At 48.4% G+C, this 18359-nt stretch overlaps 1 protein-coding gene across 1 annotated transcript in view; it reads right to left on the minus strand.

Moving 5' to 3' along the window:
• AFAP1L1 (actin filament associated protein 1 like 1) overlaps window positions 1-18359 on the minus strand; it is a 62861-nt gene that overhangs the window by 15276 nt on the left and 29226 nt on the right. The window contains exons 6-13 of the mRNA XM_036240313.1: window positions 14902-15000; window positions 14016-14227; window positions 11373-11552; window positions 9383-9475; window positions 6560-6653; window positions 6248-6406; window positions 4892-5103; window positions 193-338 (exon numbers count right to left, since the gene is read on the minus strand). Coding sequence (XP_036096206.1) covers window positions 193-338; window positions 4892-5103; window positions 6248-6406; window positions 6560-6653; window positions 9383-9475; window positions 11373-11552; window positions 14016-14227; window positions 14902-15000 — 1195 coding nt within the window. The remainder of the gene's footprint in view (window positions 1-192; window positions 339-4891; window positions 5104-6247; window positions 6407-6559; window positions 6654-9382; window positions 9476-11372; window positions 11553-14015; window positions 14228-14901; window positions 15001-18359) is intronic.

Consider the following 18359-nt stretch of genomic DNA (forward strand, 5'->3'; position numbering starts at 1 on the left):
CCCGACCCTGCGCTGCCTGCTTTAGCCAGCTCACTGCCTGCTGGCAGAGGAACGCACTCACTCTGACTTCCCAAGGGAGCAGAGTCCTCCTCAGCCTTCCCTCCCAGTGCCCAAGGCTGGACTCAGAGCCTCTGAGAGGGAGCCGAGACAGGAGAGGCCCCGGGCAGCTGTGGGCTGCGGGTGCTGACTTACAGGAAGGAGTTGCGGCCCGCACTGACGATGCTGGTTAAGGTCTCCACGTCCACGTAGTCATAGTGCAGCGCCTCGGGGGTGACCCTGGAGCCCATCTCCACCAGCAGCAGCCCCAGCCAGCGGCCCATGTCCTCGGAGCAGCTTGCCTGAGGGAGAGGAGGCATAGCTGTTCACCTCCCAAAGCCATATTTATACAGTACCTCAATACTTAGGGACCCTGGAGGAACAGGGTTAGAACACACGTCCAGGAATCCAAGTGGCTCCCGCCTTCCCTCTCTTCAGGCCTCTGCTCACTATCCTCAGCACCTCCCTGATCATTTAGATGTGAAAACAACATTTGGGTGTTCCCTGAATAGTCTTTAAAAATATTTACTTTTTATTAGTGGAGGCTATTTCTCATCTAACCCAGTCACATTACTTTTTGTATTGCAATTGCCAATTTGCAGGAAGATCTCCAAGAAATTGCTGGTCAACTTAAACGCGTATTATGTTAGTTCTCATTTAAAGAGCATTATTATAAAATCAACTTAGCTCACAACTTGAATAAAGTACACTTTTGGCCAGTGAGCTCTGTGTATAACTTAAGAGAAATAAGAGAGCCATTTCAAACTATCAAAAATAAAAGTGAGTTATTGAGGTCATCTTTCTTTCTTTTCTTTTTTTTTATGTAAAACATTAACTCATTTATTTAAAAATTTTTATTAAGCATCCACCATGTATTAGACACTGCCTTGGGCACTGGGGACACAAAATTAATAACCCAGTTCTTGTCTTCCAAAATGTCAGTGTGAAGTAATATGTCACTTATAATTCAAGATAGCCAGTGCCATTGCTGAGAGGTACAGTTGCTCCAGGGGCTCAGGTAGGGTTTTATCACGCTGATCTGTACTTCTTTCTCTGCAGAAACCCTTCTCTGAGTACACAGTGAACTTCTTGAGGTCAGAGTCTGTGGCTTATTCACTTCTCTACCCCCAGGACCCAACACAGTGCCTGGAATAAGGCAGGTGTCCCATAAGCACTCATTGAGTTGAGTTAAATTAATTTATTTTTAAATTTAATTTATTTTTATTTTTTATTAATTTATTTTTGTTACAGATGTTTCTCCTTTTTTTCCCCATTGACACCCTCCTCCCTATCCCTCCCACCCCATACCTGACTTTGTTGTCCGTGTCCATCGGTTATGCATACATGCATATAAGTTCTGTGGTTTATCTCTTCCCTCCTCCACCACCCCCCTTCTGAGGGTTGTCAGTTTGTACCCTACTTCCACGTCTCTGGGTCTACCCAATTCCTCAGACTGTTATGTTCATTTTTTTTTTTTAATCCTCATCTGAGGACATCTTTCCATTTTTTGTACAGAGTGGGAGGGAGAGAGAGGAAGAGAGAGAGAGGGAAACATCGATGTGAAAGGGACACATCGAGTGGCTGCCACCCGCACGACCCAGGGCCGGGGACAAACTGCAACCGAGGTACGCGCCCTTAGCGGGAACCAAACCCAGGTCTCTCCGGACCGCAGGCGGACGCTCTAACCACTGAGCCAAACCGGCCAGGGCTGTTATGTTCATTATATTCCACAAATAAGAGAGATAATGTGATATTTGTCTTTCTCTGCTTGGCTTGTTTTGCTGAGGATAATACTTTCCAGTTCCCTCCATGTCATCTCAAAGGATAAGAGATCTTTCTTTCTTATAGCTGCATAGTACTCCATTGTGTATATGTACCACTGCTTTTTTATCCATTCGTCTACTGATGGACACTTGGGCTGTTTCCAGATCTTAGCTATTGTAAATAGTGCTGCTATAAAAATGGGGGTACATATATTCTTTCTGATTGGTGTTTCAGGCTTCTTAGGATGTATTCCTAGAAGTGGGGTCACTGGATCAAATGGCAATTCAATTTTTAATTTTTTTTTTTCTTTTATCCTCACCCGAGGACATTTTTTGTTCAGGTAGAGTGGGAGGGAGAGAGAGGAAGAGAGAGAGAGAGAAACATCGATGCGAAAGGGACACATCGAGTGGCTGCCACCCGCACGACCGACCAGGGCCAGGGAAAAACTGCAACCAAGGTACATGCCCTTAGTGGGAACCGAACCTGGGTCTCTCGGGACCGCAGGCTGATGCTCTAACCGCTGAGCCAAACCGGCCAGGGCCAATTTTTAATTTTTTGAGGTAATATCATAGTGTTTTCCATAGTGGCTGCACCAGTCTGCATTCCCACCAGCAGTGTACTAGAGTCCCCTTTTCTCCACACCCTCACCACCATTTGTTTGATGATTTGTTGATTTCGGCCATCCTGACAGGTGTGAGGTCATACCTCATTGTTGTTTTAGTTTGCATCTCTCTGATGATTAGTGATGTTGAGCATTTTTTCATATGTCTCTTGGCCATTTGTATGTCCTGTTTGGAGAGGTGTCGATTTAGCTCCTCTGCCTATTTTTTAACTGGGTTCTTTGTCTTCCTTTTGTTGAGTTGTATGAGCACTCTCTATATATTGGAAATTAACCCCTTATCTGATATATCATTGGCAAAGATGCTCTCCCATAGAGTGGGTTGCCTTTCCATTTTGATGATTATATCTTTTGCTGTGCAGAAGCTTTTTAGTTTGATGTAGTCCCATGTGTTCAGTTTTTCCTTTGTTTCTGTTCCCTTAGATGATGTATCAGTGAAAATTCTGCTGCGTATGATGTCTGAAATTTTGTTGCCTACATTTTCTTCTAGGATTTTTATGGATTCATAGGTCACATTTAAGTTTTTATCCATTTTGAGTTTATTCTTGTGTATGGTGTAAGTTGATGGTCTAGTTTCATTTTTTTGCATGTAACTGTCCAATTTTCCCAACACCATTTATTAAAGAGGCTGTCTTTACTCCACTGTATGCTCTTGCCACCGTTGTCAAATATTAATTGAGCATGATGTCTTGGGTCCATTTCTGGGCTCTCTGTTCTGTTCCACTGGTCTATATGCCTGTTCTTGTGCCGGTACCAAGCTGTTTTGATTACAGTCTCTTTGTAGTATAACCTGATATGTCCTTCTTTTTCAAGATTGCTGTGGCTATTTGGGGTCTTTTTTGGTTCCATATGAACTTTTGAAGTATTTGTTCTAGTTCTGTGAAATATGTTGTTGGTATTTTGATGGGGATTGCATTGGATCTAGAGATTGCTTTGGGTAATATGGACATTTTAATGATGTTAATTCTTCCAATCCATGAACAAGGTATGTGCTTCCACTTTTTAATATCTTCCTATATTTCTTTTTTCAATGTCCTGTAGTTTTCTGCAAATAGGTCCTTTACTTCTTTGGTTAAGTTTATTTCTAGGTATCTTAATTTTTTTGCTGCAATGGTAAATGGGATTTTTTTTTTAGTTTCTCTTTCTGTGACTGGTGTATAAGAATGCCGTTGCTTTCTTGATGTTAATTTTCTATCCTGCTACTTTGCCAAATTCATTTATTAAGTCTAGTAGATTTTTGATGGAGTCTTTAGGGTTTTCTATGTATAATATCATGTCATCTGCAAATAATGTCCGTTTCACTTCCTCCTTTCCAATTTGGATCCTTTTTATTTTTTTCTTCATGTCTGATTGTTGTGGCTAAGACTTCCAGTACTATGTTAAATAAGAGTGGCGAAAGTGGGCATCCCTGTCTTGTTCCTGTTCTTAATGGAAATGCTTTTAGTTTTTGCTGAGGTAATCTGTCTTGGAATGTAAGGACTGAGAGAGGTAGTGGGTGCTGGGCAAAGAGAGCAAGGCCAAGAGGCTGGGTTTTCGTTCTAGGTAAGCCCAAGAGGGCACTGACCTCGTGTGGAACCTTGGACGGTGCACTTGGCTGCCCTGGCCTCAGTTTCCTTATCTCTAATGTGAGGGGGTACTTATTTACATTTTCCTCTAGTGTTAACATTTCAAAATCTAAATAGCCATGGGATTGACACACAGAAGAGAGATTCAACTATTCTGCCTGGCTTCAGAGAGGAGGGCTAGTGTCACTGGGTAGGCCTGGCAATGAATGGGTGAAACGAAATCACATTTTCATTCAGCCATTTGTTCAACAAATGTTACTTGAACCCTTAGTCTGTGCTAGAAATCACGCTGGGTTCTGGAAAAACAAAAGTATGCAGACCAGGCGTGGTTACTGCTTTATGGGGCTTAAAGATTTCAACTCAATATAGAGAAAGTCTTTCTAAAAATTTGAGTTGCTCGATGGGAGGGGCAGGCTACCTTGAAGGGCGGTGGTTTGTCTGAGGTGGACAAACACTCGTGGGAAGGCATTAGAGGGAATTTCAGGGTCAGATCTGGGTGAGATCAGACTAGATACCTTTCAGACCTGGGATTTTAAGATAAGGGAGCAAAAAGAAACTTGGTTTTTGGGTGGCCAGATGGAGCGAATACAGAGGAGAATGCTCTGTTAAATTAGAACTTCAGATAAACAGCAAATAATTTTTTAGCCTAGATACGTCCCAAATGTTGCATGGGATATACTTGTATTAAAAACATCTTGTTGTTTATCTGAAATGCAAATGTAAGTGGGTGTTCTATATTTTAACTGGCAACCCTACCTGATCACCTGGCAGCAGTTGGCTTACTTCCCCTTCTTCCTCTGTCCCTGTATGGTCGGTGGCAAGGCCCCCAGAACAAAGGCCAACGCCCAGGCCAGCACCCCCTTCCGCTCCCACCGCCAAGGGCCCCTGGGTTCTTCTCTCCTCCTACCTCCAAGATGGCGACCTCCTGCCGGTTGCGCAGGATCCTGAAGGCAAATGGGTGTCTGGGCCCAAAGCCTGGGGCCACCTCACAGCCACGGAGGGCGATGGCGTTCACGTGGGTCCGCAGGTCCGCGCGGTCCTTGTGGAAATACAGAGTGCCGCACTTCAGGCGGCACCAGCGCTCCCTCCAGCCGTGGTTCACCAGCACGTTCAGGTAGCCTGGGGGGACAGCAGCAGGGTGACTGCCCACAGCCCCAGGGAACCCGCGGTGGGGGGCGCTTGCGTCTGTGCCCCCGGGACAGAGTGCCTGGGCAGCCCCTGTACTCTAGCTAGAAGGCCTGCGGGATGGGCTTCTCCTGGCCTGTGCTCTCAGGCATCCTCTTCTCTCTCTAGTTTCAGCTTCCGGGCTGTGAAATGGGGACTGAGAGTCAATTCGTACATTTGCCCAAGGCCTCTGGACCATACCACGCTTGATGAAAAGGGCAGGAACTGCCGTGTACAAGGAATAAAAGACACGACTCCCCCTCTTGCCTTTCCTCCCCCTAAGCTATCAGAACTATTACTGAAGACAGAAAAGAATGGCTGATACTGACACCTGGTGGCAGCATGTGGGAATAAAAATAGCTAACCAAGATAAAAGAATCATAAACCAAGAGAGAGAGGAAGGGAGAGAGAGAGATAGAAACATCAATTAGCTCCCTCTTGCACATCCCTACTGGGGATTGAGTCCGTAACCCAGGCATGTGCCCTGACCCGGGATTGAATTGGGACCTCCCAGTCCATGGGACGATGCTCATCCCACTGAGCCATACCAGCTAGACTACCCATGTGCTTTAAACATATTTTTTCTGGGTTAGGATATTACTATATATCTAAAGTATATAATTTTCTATTGAATTCCAGCATGGGGAACACTGCATTTAAATAAACAGAATAATATGTTTTCTCTCTCAAACCACTTTTAATTCACATTGAATGCATTTATAATGAAAAGTACTTAAATCTTTTTATCCAAGAAATTTGCTTGTTAAGAGTGAGTGGTAATTTACACACCTGGTATGTTATATGTTGGGAAATAGGATACTCTCCTCTCATTGTAGTGGAGGAAACAGGCCTAGAGACAGGTAGTAATTGGAATTAAGGTTGCAGGGAGCACAGAAATATGGGAGTCGGTTGGCTTTTCCTTCTGCGGAGTGTCAGGGCCTTACGGGAGAGTAGTGATGTAAGGACACGGATTGTTGATGGGGTGGGGATTAGCTATCCAGTGGGAGGACTCTCTCCTCTGTCCTGGGGGAGTCTCTGGGCTTGGCGCCAGGGGACCGAGTCAGCAGTCTGAATTCTCCTTTGCATGCCTAGTACCCACCACAGCACGGAACCTCCTCTTCAGTGGAGGACACCTGCAGGTCGTCGGCCAGCGCCTTCCTCTTGGAGAAGCCGATGATGCGCGTGATCTTTCGGCCGGCAGCCCTGCTCATCGAACCCTTCAGCTCTGCCAGGCTGCTCTTCTTCCCTTTGCCTGTTGCTGCAGAGATGAGTCGGGGGGGGGGAGCCCCAAGTCCCAGGTCTGCCCACCCCTAGCCTTCCCAGAGTGGTCAGGAGCCACTCTGCATTGCTGCCTGTGGCAAGGCCCCTCCCACCTCGGGCACCCTCCGCCTGATCCCCCACAGGCTCCTACCATGTTCGCAGGCCTCTCTGCGGCCAAGGGTGGAACAGTTGTCGCTCAATCCCAGGCTGTCGGAGTCTGAGGTCTGCTTCTCTTGGGATAACCTCTGGGGAGGGACACAGACAGCCCCACATCAGAGCCCTCCGCCCCCCGTCGTTGGTTCAGTCTTCCCCCGACCCCTGCACGTGAGGATTAGCTAACAAATATTTGTTAGCAACCATACCAGGTATGAGGGTGGACAGCAATGACCTGGGACGGTTGTATCTTTGAGATACTTACAGTCTATTTGGAGAGCAATGCAGTTAATTGTAACACTTTGAGATAAATGTCATAAGAGTTTAGACCAGGTGACAAGGAGCTGGAAAGATATTTAAATGGGAGACTAATGTCATGCAACCAGATTAGCAAGCTGGCTCCAGGGGCATCATGGGGGATGGACAAGAAGAGCAAGACTGGAAGCTGAAGAGGTTCTTAAGAGAGTGTCATCCTGGGCAACTTGAGACTGGGTAACAGGATGAACCAAGATGACAGTGAGGATGGAGAAAGAGATGAACTGGCATTTTAAAAAGTCATGACAGGTCAATTAAGTGCCGACTAGGTACGGTGGGAGGTGGTGCGCAGAACAGTCAGCTGGACCTGGGAGGAAGTGATGTCCCTAGGACCACCTTTAGCTGTGGGAATGTGGGAAATCCTTTCATCTCCCCAAGTCTCGGTTTTCTCACCCAAATCACGCTCTTTTCAATGGGCTGCTGTGAGGCACCAGGGAGCCCAAGTGAAATTGCAAGGTCAATGGACCATCATTTCTAACACCTGCACGGTGTGCTATACCACCTCACTTAAGCAACCACACTGTGCCAGCCAGACTCAGGACAGGATAAAATGACACCCCCACCAGGCAGAACTGCACGGCTCTGAGGCCCCGAAACGTCTCTGGCCAAGGACCCTGCAGACCAGGCTTCAGGGAGCTTCCCTATAAATACAGTCCTGGGGTGTGGGGAGGATAGGAGAGGCTGTGTGCTCCCCTCAGGTTCCAAAGGCTGGAAAACTGGCCACAGATATGGAATACACTGGCAAATGCATGAAGAATCACCCCCGTATATTGTGAAACACAAGATACGGTTCCATTTGTTCTGCAACAGATGGTAAGTTTTTCATCTAACATTGATGAAGAGAGACATTGTGAGCACTTTGGAATTCACTTCATGATGATGGTGGCACTTCAGTCACATGATTTCATGGAGAAACAGACCCACCAATACCACATCCCCACTCCCACTCCCCTGAAAAATACCAACCTAAACATTTTAGCTGCCCTCCCCTGTACACTCACCCACAGGAAAGCTCATCCCTGCAAGCTTGCCTCTTTTCTCTCTCTACATACCCTTTAAACTGCACCCCAGTGGACCTGCAGGTGTACACACACACACACACACACACACACACACTTTCTCTCTCACACCATCAGCGATGCTTTCCTTCAGGCCCCACTAACAGCAAAGGCTAAGCGAGGACAGGGTTGAGCTTCCTCTGCAGCATATAGGGCATGATCCCCACCCTTCCTATTCTAGTGACGCGATACCTCTACTTCTGCTCCCTTCCCTTGCAGCCCCTGTCCCTTTGCTGCCTCTGCTCCAGTGAAATCTTGACCATTCTTTAAGTCTCAAGATAGGTGCCATCTTCCCTCTCATCCCTCATCCCTCCCGCTAGCATGAGCTACGAGCTACCGTCCCCCTCACTGCAGCTTCCCAGGGCCCCTCTGATAGGGCAGACAAGCTCCTCCTTCTCTCCAAGCCCAGCCACACTGACCTCCTTCTGATCCATGCTTCCTCCTGCTCCAGGGCCTGTTCCCTCTGTCGGAATGCTTTTTGCTTTCCCTTCCTCGCCAGTTTTTCACCCTCATCGGAAATGTACTCCTCAGAGAAGCCTTCCCTGAGCCAAGAGCAGGCCCCCTGGCACACACTCCAGGGTACCCTCCTAGAACTTACACAGCTTGGCATTTCTAAAACTGTGTGATGATTTGATTCATGTCTGACTCCCCCTTGGAAGGCAGTGGGTGTATGTTTCTGTTAGGACTGCACCCCAGTGCCTAGCACAGCACCTGGCATACTAACTCCATGCCCAGTGGAGCCCAGGATGCCCCTCTTGAGAGGCGGGGTGGCAAAGTCATCAGAGGCCAGGCTGCCTGGTGTACATCCTAGCTCTGTTTCTTATTAACCATGTGATTTTAGGGAAATCTGTATTTCAGCTCCCCCATCTGAAAATGTAACTCATCAAAGAGTTGTAGAAATTAAATGAGCTAATACATACAAAGCATTTAGAACAATGTCGGCCACACGGTCATATTCTCTAACTGCTAGCCTTTATTATATCTTGTCAGACCCAAGTATGTGGGTCTTAAACCTTCCCCTAGGATTTGGGGCTGAGTCCCTTCTTCACCCACGGTACCGGGCAAAGCATAGACTCTAGCATGTATTTGCCAGTGGCCTGCCAACTACTAAGTAAGTGCTCCACTCATGGGGCAGGGGGGCACACTCTGATGGCCAAATACAGTTCTGTCCTGGCTCCATTCAAATGTAACCACTCCTGTCCTGGCAGGGTGAGTCACTCCTCTGGCCTGGCCTGTGCCTTGGACCTGGGCATTCATTCATCCATTCACTAGAAGTTTATCGAGCGCTTATACTGCACCAGCTCTGAGCCGCGCACTCATGGCTTGTATGACACCACTGTGGGTGCCCGCTTCACCTCAGTGGTGTCCCATGAGACTCCCCCCATGGAAGAGCCTGTGCTGAGTCCCTACTGCCTGGCCCAGAGGAGACCTCGTGGAGATCGATGTACCTTGTCCAGGTCCAGTTTGCACAGGAGGACTGGGGATCTGGGCATGTCTGTCCCCTCGGCCCCTGGGGCGGGCTTGCCCACCTCTCGGATGACCTGCGGAGAAGATGCACAGCTGTGAGCAGGTGGGCAGAGGTGCTGTGGAAGCAGAAGGAAGAATGGGGTCTGTGCTCAGGGCCACTGAGCAGAGGGGTTGGGACCACTGGACAGAAGAGAAAGGTCAGTGTGGCCTCCTGCCCCCTAGGTGGGGCACCTCAGGGTATAAAGAGGCTTTCTCCTGTATCTGTCCCTTGAGTTGAAAAGATATGGGGCTAGGAACCAAGAGGTTTGGCTTCTAGACCTTGCTGCATTGCTAATCAGTTGTGTGGCCTTGAGGAAATCACTTTTCCACTCTGGGCCTCAATTTCCCCATCTGTAACTGGGTCATAACTTCACTGGGTTGTCTGATGGGTGTGAAGGGCCATGTGAACTGGGGTATCCTGCACAAGGGTGAGGGACTCGCTTGTGTTGACTGTGTTGGACATTTACAACAGCCTGTGGGGCAGCCGGGGTTATCTCTTCCATTTCAAAGGTATGGACACTTGGACGCCAAGGCATTTACTTACTCATCCAAGGTCACACAGGATAAGCATCCAGATCATGAAATAACAACAGTCACCATTTGTGGTTCACCTCTCAGTGACTTTGCATGGAATGTCCCATTGTATCCTGGCAGGGACGACTGTGGTCCCTAAATTACTGATTAGGATGGTGCGGCCCCAAGGGGCGGGACCATGGTTGCCTGCCCTTAACCTCTGGGCTAATGGCCTCCCTGAACCAGATGTTAAAACAGGCCTCTTGACTCTGGCTGTAGGGCTTCTTTCTCTGACTCCCCCGCCCCTTGAGGGCAGAGGCTCCTCCGACAGTCCTCTCCCTCCCTCCCCTTCCCGAGACAGAGGCAGTGATGAGAAACACTGAACATTCCAGCCGGAGAGCTGGTTATCACAGGCAGGAAGGGAATGGGGAGGGAGGAGTCTGGCTTCGTTGTTCCAGCAGGAAGATCACAGTGGGAGAGAGAAAGGTGTCAGGGTGAAGTGGTGGCAGGGTGCAGGGCTGGAGGGCCCACTGTAAGGGACTGGGGGTGCAGCCTTCACCGTCATCGCACAGTGATCACTGATCTTTACTGAGCACTCGCTGCCTGGCGGGCACGATGTCCAGTGCTCTCTAGAATTCTTACAAGAACCATTAGACGGAGGAGGAGAAGAGGCGAAGTCATCTGCAGACCACACAGCCACTCAGGCCTGGGACTTGAACTCGTTTGTGTGTCACCCAGTCCTCCCTCATCATCACTAGGCCACCCTGCCTGTGGCCTTTGGTATAGATTTCCTTCTAATCCTGGCCCCAACCACTTGGTTGTGTGGCCTTTGGCAAGTCACATAAGTTCTCCGTGTCTCAGTTTCCACGTCTGTAAAATGGAAACAATAATAGTCCCATCGCAAAGAGTAAATGAGGTGATGTATGTAAAGCTCTTAGATCAATAAATGTCACAAAGTAAGTGCCCAGGACGTGATAAGTAACTGCCCCGTGTAGCTGCAAGATGCAGAAGCTGGGCCACTGTGGACGAAGGATGCACATTTCCCATAAGACAAGGAAGGTTTTTCTTAAAAAAAAAAAAGAAAATTAGCTTATGTAATGATAACATCAGCTTCCTTCGTAGATATTACGCTCCTCATTCTGGGAGGTGCATACGTGCAGGCTGGACAGGCCCACAGTAGGGGTGTTAGGAAGGGGTTTCACATAATGAGAAGGAACACAGGCCTCCAGCCTGAGGTCTGTCTCCTAGAGACACCCGAGGCCCATTTCCACACAGAAGCCCAAGCCGCACACAGGCACGGACCCCCTCCCTTGGGCAAAGCCTGTTTTTCCAAGGATGGGAGCCCACCCCACTGAGGGCTGGTCCCAGGAAAGAGGAAGGAAGGGAGGGCAGGTGGAAGGGGGGCAGAGGCCCCTGTACCTTCAGCCACTCCTCGGCCTGCTCCCGGCTCTGCAGTGCTAGCACCAAGACCTCAGTAGCCCCCTGGGAGAAGCGCAGCTCGTGCCTCTTGTGCCGGCTGTCCTTGGGCACGTAGATGACATTGCAGGCATCCAGCGCCAGCCTCAGATGTGGCTGCCGGTCCTTGGAGCTTTTGTAACACTGGACAGGGAGAGAAGAGGTCAGGGCCTCCTGGAGTGGAGCGTGGAGGAAGGAGACACCCATTCAAGAGGCTCTACCTACCCCATAGAGACCCGCCCCCCACCTCAGCCCAACTGTGGGCACTGCATGAAGATAGGCACTAGGGCTGTTCACCCCAGAGAAGAGAGGGGGTGTCTTTGGGCAATCTTCAGATCTGAAGAGGCCCCAGGGGCACAACTACCTATTAGGAACTAGAGATAAATTGTAGCACAATACTAGGAAGATCATTCTAGTCTAAAGAACTTCTCTAAAGAGAACAGGCTGGCCTGGGAGGAAGTCAGCTCTCCTTGCTATGAATGGGCTACATGGGTGGAATGTGGGAGAGAGGATTCTAGCAGAAATGGAGGGTTGGGTTTGGGAAGTCAACAGTTTATCAATAATGATTCTCACTTCCCAGTTCTTATCATGAGGCCAGCATTACCTTGATATCAGAACCTGACAATGGCATTACAAAAAAAGAAATTTACAGGCGAATCTCTCTCATAACAGTTGCCAAAGCCCTAAGCAAAATATTAGCAAATAGAATCCGGACACATATAAAAAGCATACTGCATCAAGGCCAAGCAGGGTTTATTCTAGGGATGCAAGAGTGGTTAACATTCACAAACCAACCATATCATTCATCATACTAAAAGAAAAAAGGAGACAAACAACTACTTATCTCAGAAGCAGAAAACGTATTTGATCAAATTCTGTACCTTTTAATAACATAAACTTAGCAAACTAGGAATAGAAGGGAACTTCCATAATGTGATGACAGAGAACACCTACAAACAACCCACAGCAAACATCAGTCTTGATGGTGAATTACTGAAACTGCTCCTTTGAGATCTGGACTGAGACAAGGACATCTGCTCTCACCACTTCTTTTTACATTGTGCTAGACGTTCTAGCCAGTGCAATAAGCTAAGAAAAATAGATGGCATACAGCGTGAAAAGGATAAGTCATGATCCTAGACTGATTCTGGACTGGGGTTAGCTTTTCACTGCTCCAGAATGAGAAAGGTCATGTTTCAGATGGATGTATGTTAGGCAAGGCTTGTCAACAGACTTTTGGGTAAAGAGCTATTATTTTTTTTCTGAGGTTACGTCCATTCTTCTATTTTTGAATTACTGGTACATTTTCTTTTATGAAATAATAGTGATGAGAGATGGCAAACTAAAAAAAAAAACTTCAAGAAAGCAAGTGCTGCATGGGCTCAGGTTTGGAAAAGACCAATGTATGAAAATGAGGGTGGAAGTATATCTGCTAAAACTTAACAGGTACACCATCCTCGGGGCACACCCACTCGAATCTCCTTTTCGAGTACATTTTCTTTCTCTAAACTGTAAGGTTCCCCATGAGACATGCAACCTGGGGAGCAATGGGCAGTGGCAGCTCATCCTGGGCTATCCCCCTGAACCTGTCTCCAAGGTCCCCTTTTCTCCGACTTTCCAGTGAGCTGACAGCAGCCCCACCTTGACATACTTCTTTCCATAACGTTTCCAGTGAGCCAAAGCAGCCCTGTCTGGCATCTCTCCTGTTGCTTCTTCGATCCCAGGCCCTTCCTTGTTTCACTGTCCCCAGCTTTAATAATAAACATACTCTCAAAAACAAAACAAAATAAAACTTAACTGTGGTTTAGCTCTTGGTCAATGGGATTGTAGGTGGTGTTTTTAAAAATCACTTTTTCATTCTGTTTTGCTATAGTTTATTTATTTATTTACTTACTTATTTATTTTAATCCTCACCCGAGGACATTTTTTGATATTTTTGTTCGGTTCAGATAGAGTGGGAGGGAGAGAGAGAGAGAGAAACATCGATGTGAAAGGGACACATTGAATGGTTGCCACCCACATGACCCAACCAGGGCCGAGGACAAACTGTAACCGAGGTATGTGCCCTTAGTGGGAACCAAACCTGGGTCTCTCTGGACCGCAGGTCAACGCTCTAACTGCTGAGCCAAACCGGCCAGGGCTGTTTTGCTTTAGTTTTATAAACAGACACTTGCATAATGAAAAGTAGCAAACGTTGTTTTAGAGTGATAAAAGCCCAGCCGGAGTGGCTCAGTTGGTGGAGTGTTATCCCGTGCACTGAAAGGTTGCCGGTTTGATTCCCAGTCGATGTTTTTTTCTCTCTCTCCCTCTCCCTTCCTCTCTCTAAGCATGTCCTCAGGTGAGGGTTAAAAAAATAATAAAGGGATAAAAAAATTTGTCTCTGGCAAAACAAACTCTTGGTAAAGTCTGTCAGGTCTTCTAGTTTTTTTGTTTTTTAAAAAATTCTATTCCAGTGGCAGAGCACCAATTTTAAAGCACCAGGCTTTGAACCTCTGTGTGCAAAGCAAGCCCAGAGTAACCGAGGCAGACAGCCCGCACACACACACAGATACACACACGTGCAAGAGTCCACGGGAGGCCAAGAGGAATGCTTCCATGCCCACTCACCAAGAGCTGGTCCTCCTTGATGACGGTCAGCTGCTTGGCCCACTGCCCAAAGCGCTTTTTCCGTAGCAGGAAGGCACATATCCTGCAGTCCCTCACCAGGTGCATGGAGGCCTCCTCGGAGGGCCACTGGTGTGTGGGCTGCAGACCCTTCCCTTCCTCTTCCTCGTCGTCATAGGACTCGTAGGAGCTGCTCATTGCGTCAGAGTCATTGTCTGCAGGCGCCACGGGAAAGGACCTGCCACTGTGCCATCAGCTGGGAGGCACCTCCCCCCCCTCCGCAGGCACCCCTGCTCTGGGGCCCGGGACCACAAAGGGGTGGGTGTGAGGTGTGATCACATAGTGACTGAACACCCACACGCGCGCTGCATTTTACATGTACCACCAGCGTTGCGGCCTTGGTGACTTCACTCCTGAGAGCTTCAGTTTCCTCATCAGTAAAATGTCATAATGAGGAACAGTATCATAGTATCTACCCAACGGGGCTGTTGTGAGAGTCAGTGAATGCGGAGTGTTTGCTGAAGTCCCTGGCACTCAGTGAGTGCTCAGAAAACATCAGCGATTGTCACTACCCCATCATCTCTGCACCACTGTCTCCGGTCATTCTCATGGCACTCCAGAAAATCCCCATTTTATACATAAGGATGCTGGAGGCTCAAAGAGAAGAAATGACTTGTCTAAGGTCAGTCACCAAGGGACAGGGCAAAGGCTCCATCAGGGGCTCCTGACTCCTGTGCCAGTGCCCTGCCCACTGAATCCTGAGGTCACTGAGGGCAAGGGCTTTGGGGCCCCCATGGTGACCCTTGGGCGGTCAGGGGGTGGTGGGCACCTGCATGCCAAGGGTCAGGTCAAGGGGACAGAACCCCCCTGCAGGTCCACTGGTACTCACAGGAGTTCTTCAGCTCTCCATTCATCCTGGTCGAGGGGTAGCTGCTGTCTGCGTCCTCATAGTAGCCATCCACAATGGACTGGGCTGGGCTGCAGCCATCTGTGGGCGTGGCAGAAAGAGTTGCACCTTGGAGAAATGCAGCCAGAGTCCAGGGGCCAGGGCTGGGGAAGACCTTGGACACCATTTCCCCCCCGGGGCGAGAGAGTGGCACTCCCTGCGGCTCTTCCCAGCCAGGGTGTTGGGCCTCCTCGGTGCATCTCATCTACTGTAGCTCCCACATGCCCACTGTGCTCCTGTCACCAGGAACTGCCCTGGTGGGCACTGTCACACCTCCCGGCCTTGTTCGTGCTATTCCCTGTGCCCTCTTAATTTTTCCCAGACAACTCCTACTCACCCTTCAAGACCCAGCTCAAAGATCTCTTCTCTGACCTTGGCAGGCAGAGAGTGGGCAGCCCCTTCTCCGTGCCCCGAGCATTGGTGTGTGTGGGTGTGTGTCCTGGTCACAGCTTGGTCCCTGCACTGCACAGATGGGATCCCAGACCCCTCCCAACTCTGCCTCTGCCTCATTCTCTACCACTCAGCTCTTCTGCTCACTTCCTGATGCATCCCCGTCTTTCTGTCAAAGCAGTACTCGGAGCCTTCGCGACTACAAAGGAGGAAGTGGACTTAGAGGAGCTAATAATAATGCGTGGAAGAGTAACTACAGCAGCTGCCTGTGCTGTTTTCACAACACAATACCCCCCTTCCAGGGGTGCAGACAGGCCAGGGTGGGCGTTATCTCAAATTTTATTCCATTTCAGAATTACCAGCTGTCTTTTTAAAATGCAGATCCTGGGGTTGTATCCCCCAAAACTCTGATTCACTGGTGTGGACTGGGTTGAGGAATCTGCATTAAAAAACCCCAACTATTTAATAGGACATTTAAAAACGTGTAAAAATAGAAAATATATTGAACGCCAAGGAGTTGGATTTTTTTTTCAACAAGGTTATTTTGATGTAGACAAATCTCTGGAGCACACTCTGCAGTCCAGTGGTCTAAGGGCATATACTTTGGGATTGATCAGATTTCAGTTCAAATCTGTCTCCACCATTTACTGAGTGACCTTGGAAAGAAAACAGTTTCTCTGTGTTTCAGCTTCTTCACCTTAAAGTGACATGAACAGTTCCCACCTTGGATGAGTAATGCAATGCATATAAACTCTCAGCACAGTGCACGACACACAGAATATGACACACAGAAAAATGCCAACTATCATTGTTATCATTTCCTCCAATTCCCTTAACGCAGGGATGCAGGTATCAGCCCCATTTTACAGATGGGGAAACTGAGCTACACACACTTTGCTAGTGACAGAGCCTGGATGAGAACCAAGGTTGTCAGCCTAGGGGAGAGGGGCACGTCCCCTCCTTCAGAAACCGTCCCTCACCCAGTCAACCCGCTCTCACACCACACTGCTCTTCAGAGCCTGCTCTGGGCTCCCAGGCCCTGCGTCCATCTGTTTCCGGAGGACGGACGGCAGTGCTCCGATTCTCAGCCACTGGGACATCCAGTTCTATCTCCCAGCAGGCACTCTGAGGCCTCAGTGCTGGTGACATGCCCTGAGGGGTGGACTGGGGGGGGGTGAGGGAGGGGCACCTCACCACAGTGCTCAGACACCTGGCAGGACTGCATAATGTGTGTGAGAGGAAGGATACTCCCTGATGGGCTTGGCGCTCGCTCCCTGGACAAGGCCCCTGGCCCTGCCTGAGGCCTTCCCTTCCCTGCTGCCCCAGGATCCCCGCTGCTTGCAGAGGTGGCTTCTCTGTCCCAGCCAAGAGGGAGTGAGCCTCTGGGCCGTGGAGAAGCCGCCCTCAGCTGAGGGCCTGACCCGGACTCAGGGCCTGCAGCACCTCATTCCCTTCTTCCTCCCTGCTCTCCAGCGGAGAAAACAGTCACCTGCCCCAAAGGCCACAGCTGCTTGCAGGGACACGAGACCCCACGACTGAAGGCTGAAGAGAGCCGCTGACCACCTGTCCAGCTTCACCATTTCACTTCGTTTTAACTAGTTTAGTGATCATAAAAATAATATACCACAGCAGCCCAGAGGTGGAAACAACCCACATGTCCATCAGCTGATGAATGTGTAAACAGAATGTGGAACATTATTTGGCCATAAAGGAAAGACGTACTGACATATGCAATGACATGGATGGACCTTGAGAACATCATGCCAAGGGAAATAAGCCAGAATCAAAAGGCTGCACATTGTATGCTTCTACTATGTGAAATGTCCAGAAGAGGCGAATCCACAGAGGCAGAAGGCAGATTGGTGATCGGCAGGGACTGGGGGAGGGGGAATAGGGAGTGACCGCTGAATAGGTACTGGTTTCCTGCTTGACCAGGAGAGTATCTGGGAACTAGACCGGTGCACAGCACTGTGAGCGCGCGGAGTGCCCCCAACCGGTCACAAGTGCTAGAAATGGTGTTTTCTGTGACGGGTATTTTACTACAGTAAAAAATGTATATGCCCATGTTTCGTGAAAGGCACAGTCAGCACAAAAGCATCTGAATGGGAATATTGGTTCCCTTCACCCAGATTTCTATTTATTTCCCTCAGGAAAGTACTGTTAAGAGTCTCTTGCATATCCTAGAAAAACTGTTAAAATGAATGTATGTGCATGTGTGTATCCTGTTAAAAAATGAACGTATTCAATGAAGTATCGTGGAATTCATTTCTGATCAGCACAGAAGACCTATTTGATTTACCTTTTTTGTGGTTGGAAAATATTCCACTGTGCTGATGAATAATAGGCTAGCAGCACACAAACATTATTGTATACACGTTCAACTACCATGCTGGTCATCCGAAACCATCATGTACCTTTTTTTGTTGTTGTTAATCCTCACCTGAGGATATGTTTTCCATTGATTATATATATATATATATATATATATATATATGTATATGTATATATGTATATGTATCTGTATGTATATGTATGTATATATATTTTTTGTTAGAGAGAGAGAGTGGGAGGGAGAGAGAGAGGGGGAGAGGGAGGGGGAGAGAAAGAGGCAGAGAGAGAGAAACATCGATGTGAAAGAGACACATCGATTGGTTGCCTCCTGCACGAGCCCTGACTGGGGCCAGGGATCAAACCTGCAACCCAGGTATGTGCCCTTGACCAGGAATCGAACCTGTGACTCTTTGGTTCGGGGGTTGACTTTCTGACCATTGAGCCACACTGGCCAGGGCCATTGTGTACTTTCTTGTGTGGAATGTTAAATCCCTACACCCAAGCCAGTGGCTTATCTGATCCTCAAAGCAACAGCCACTTTGGCGACTTGGAGGAAGCCGATCGAGAGACAAGTCAAAACCAAACACTCTCCTTTGTGGCCAGTTTAGGAGACTTCCAAAGGTAATCTGTCCCAGTGCTCTCTAAATTATTTTATTGTGCTCACCTATCTGTAAAAATAT

The sequence above is a fragment of the Molossus molossus genome, unplaced genomic scaffold (genome assembly GCF_014108415.1).
Source record: "Molossus molossus isolate mMolMol1 unplaced genomic scaffold, mMolMol1.p scaffold_m16_p_4, whole genome shotgun sequence".
Lineage (NCBI taxonomy): Eukaryota > Metazoa > Chordata > Mammalia > Chiroptera > Molossidae > Molossus > Molossus molossus.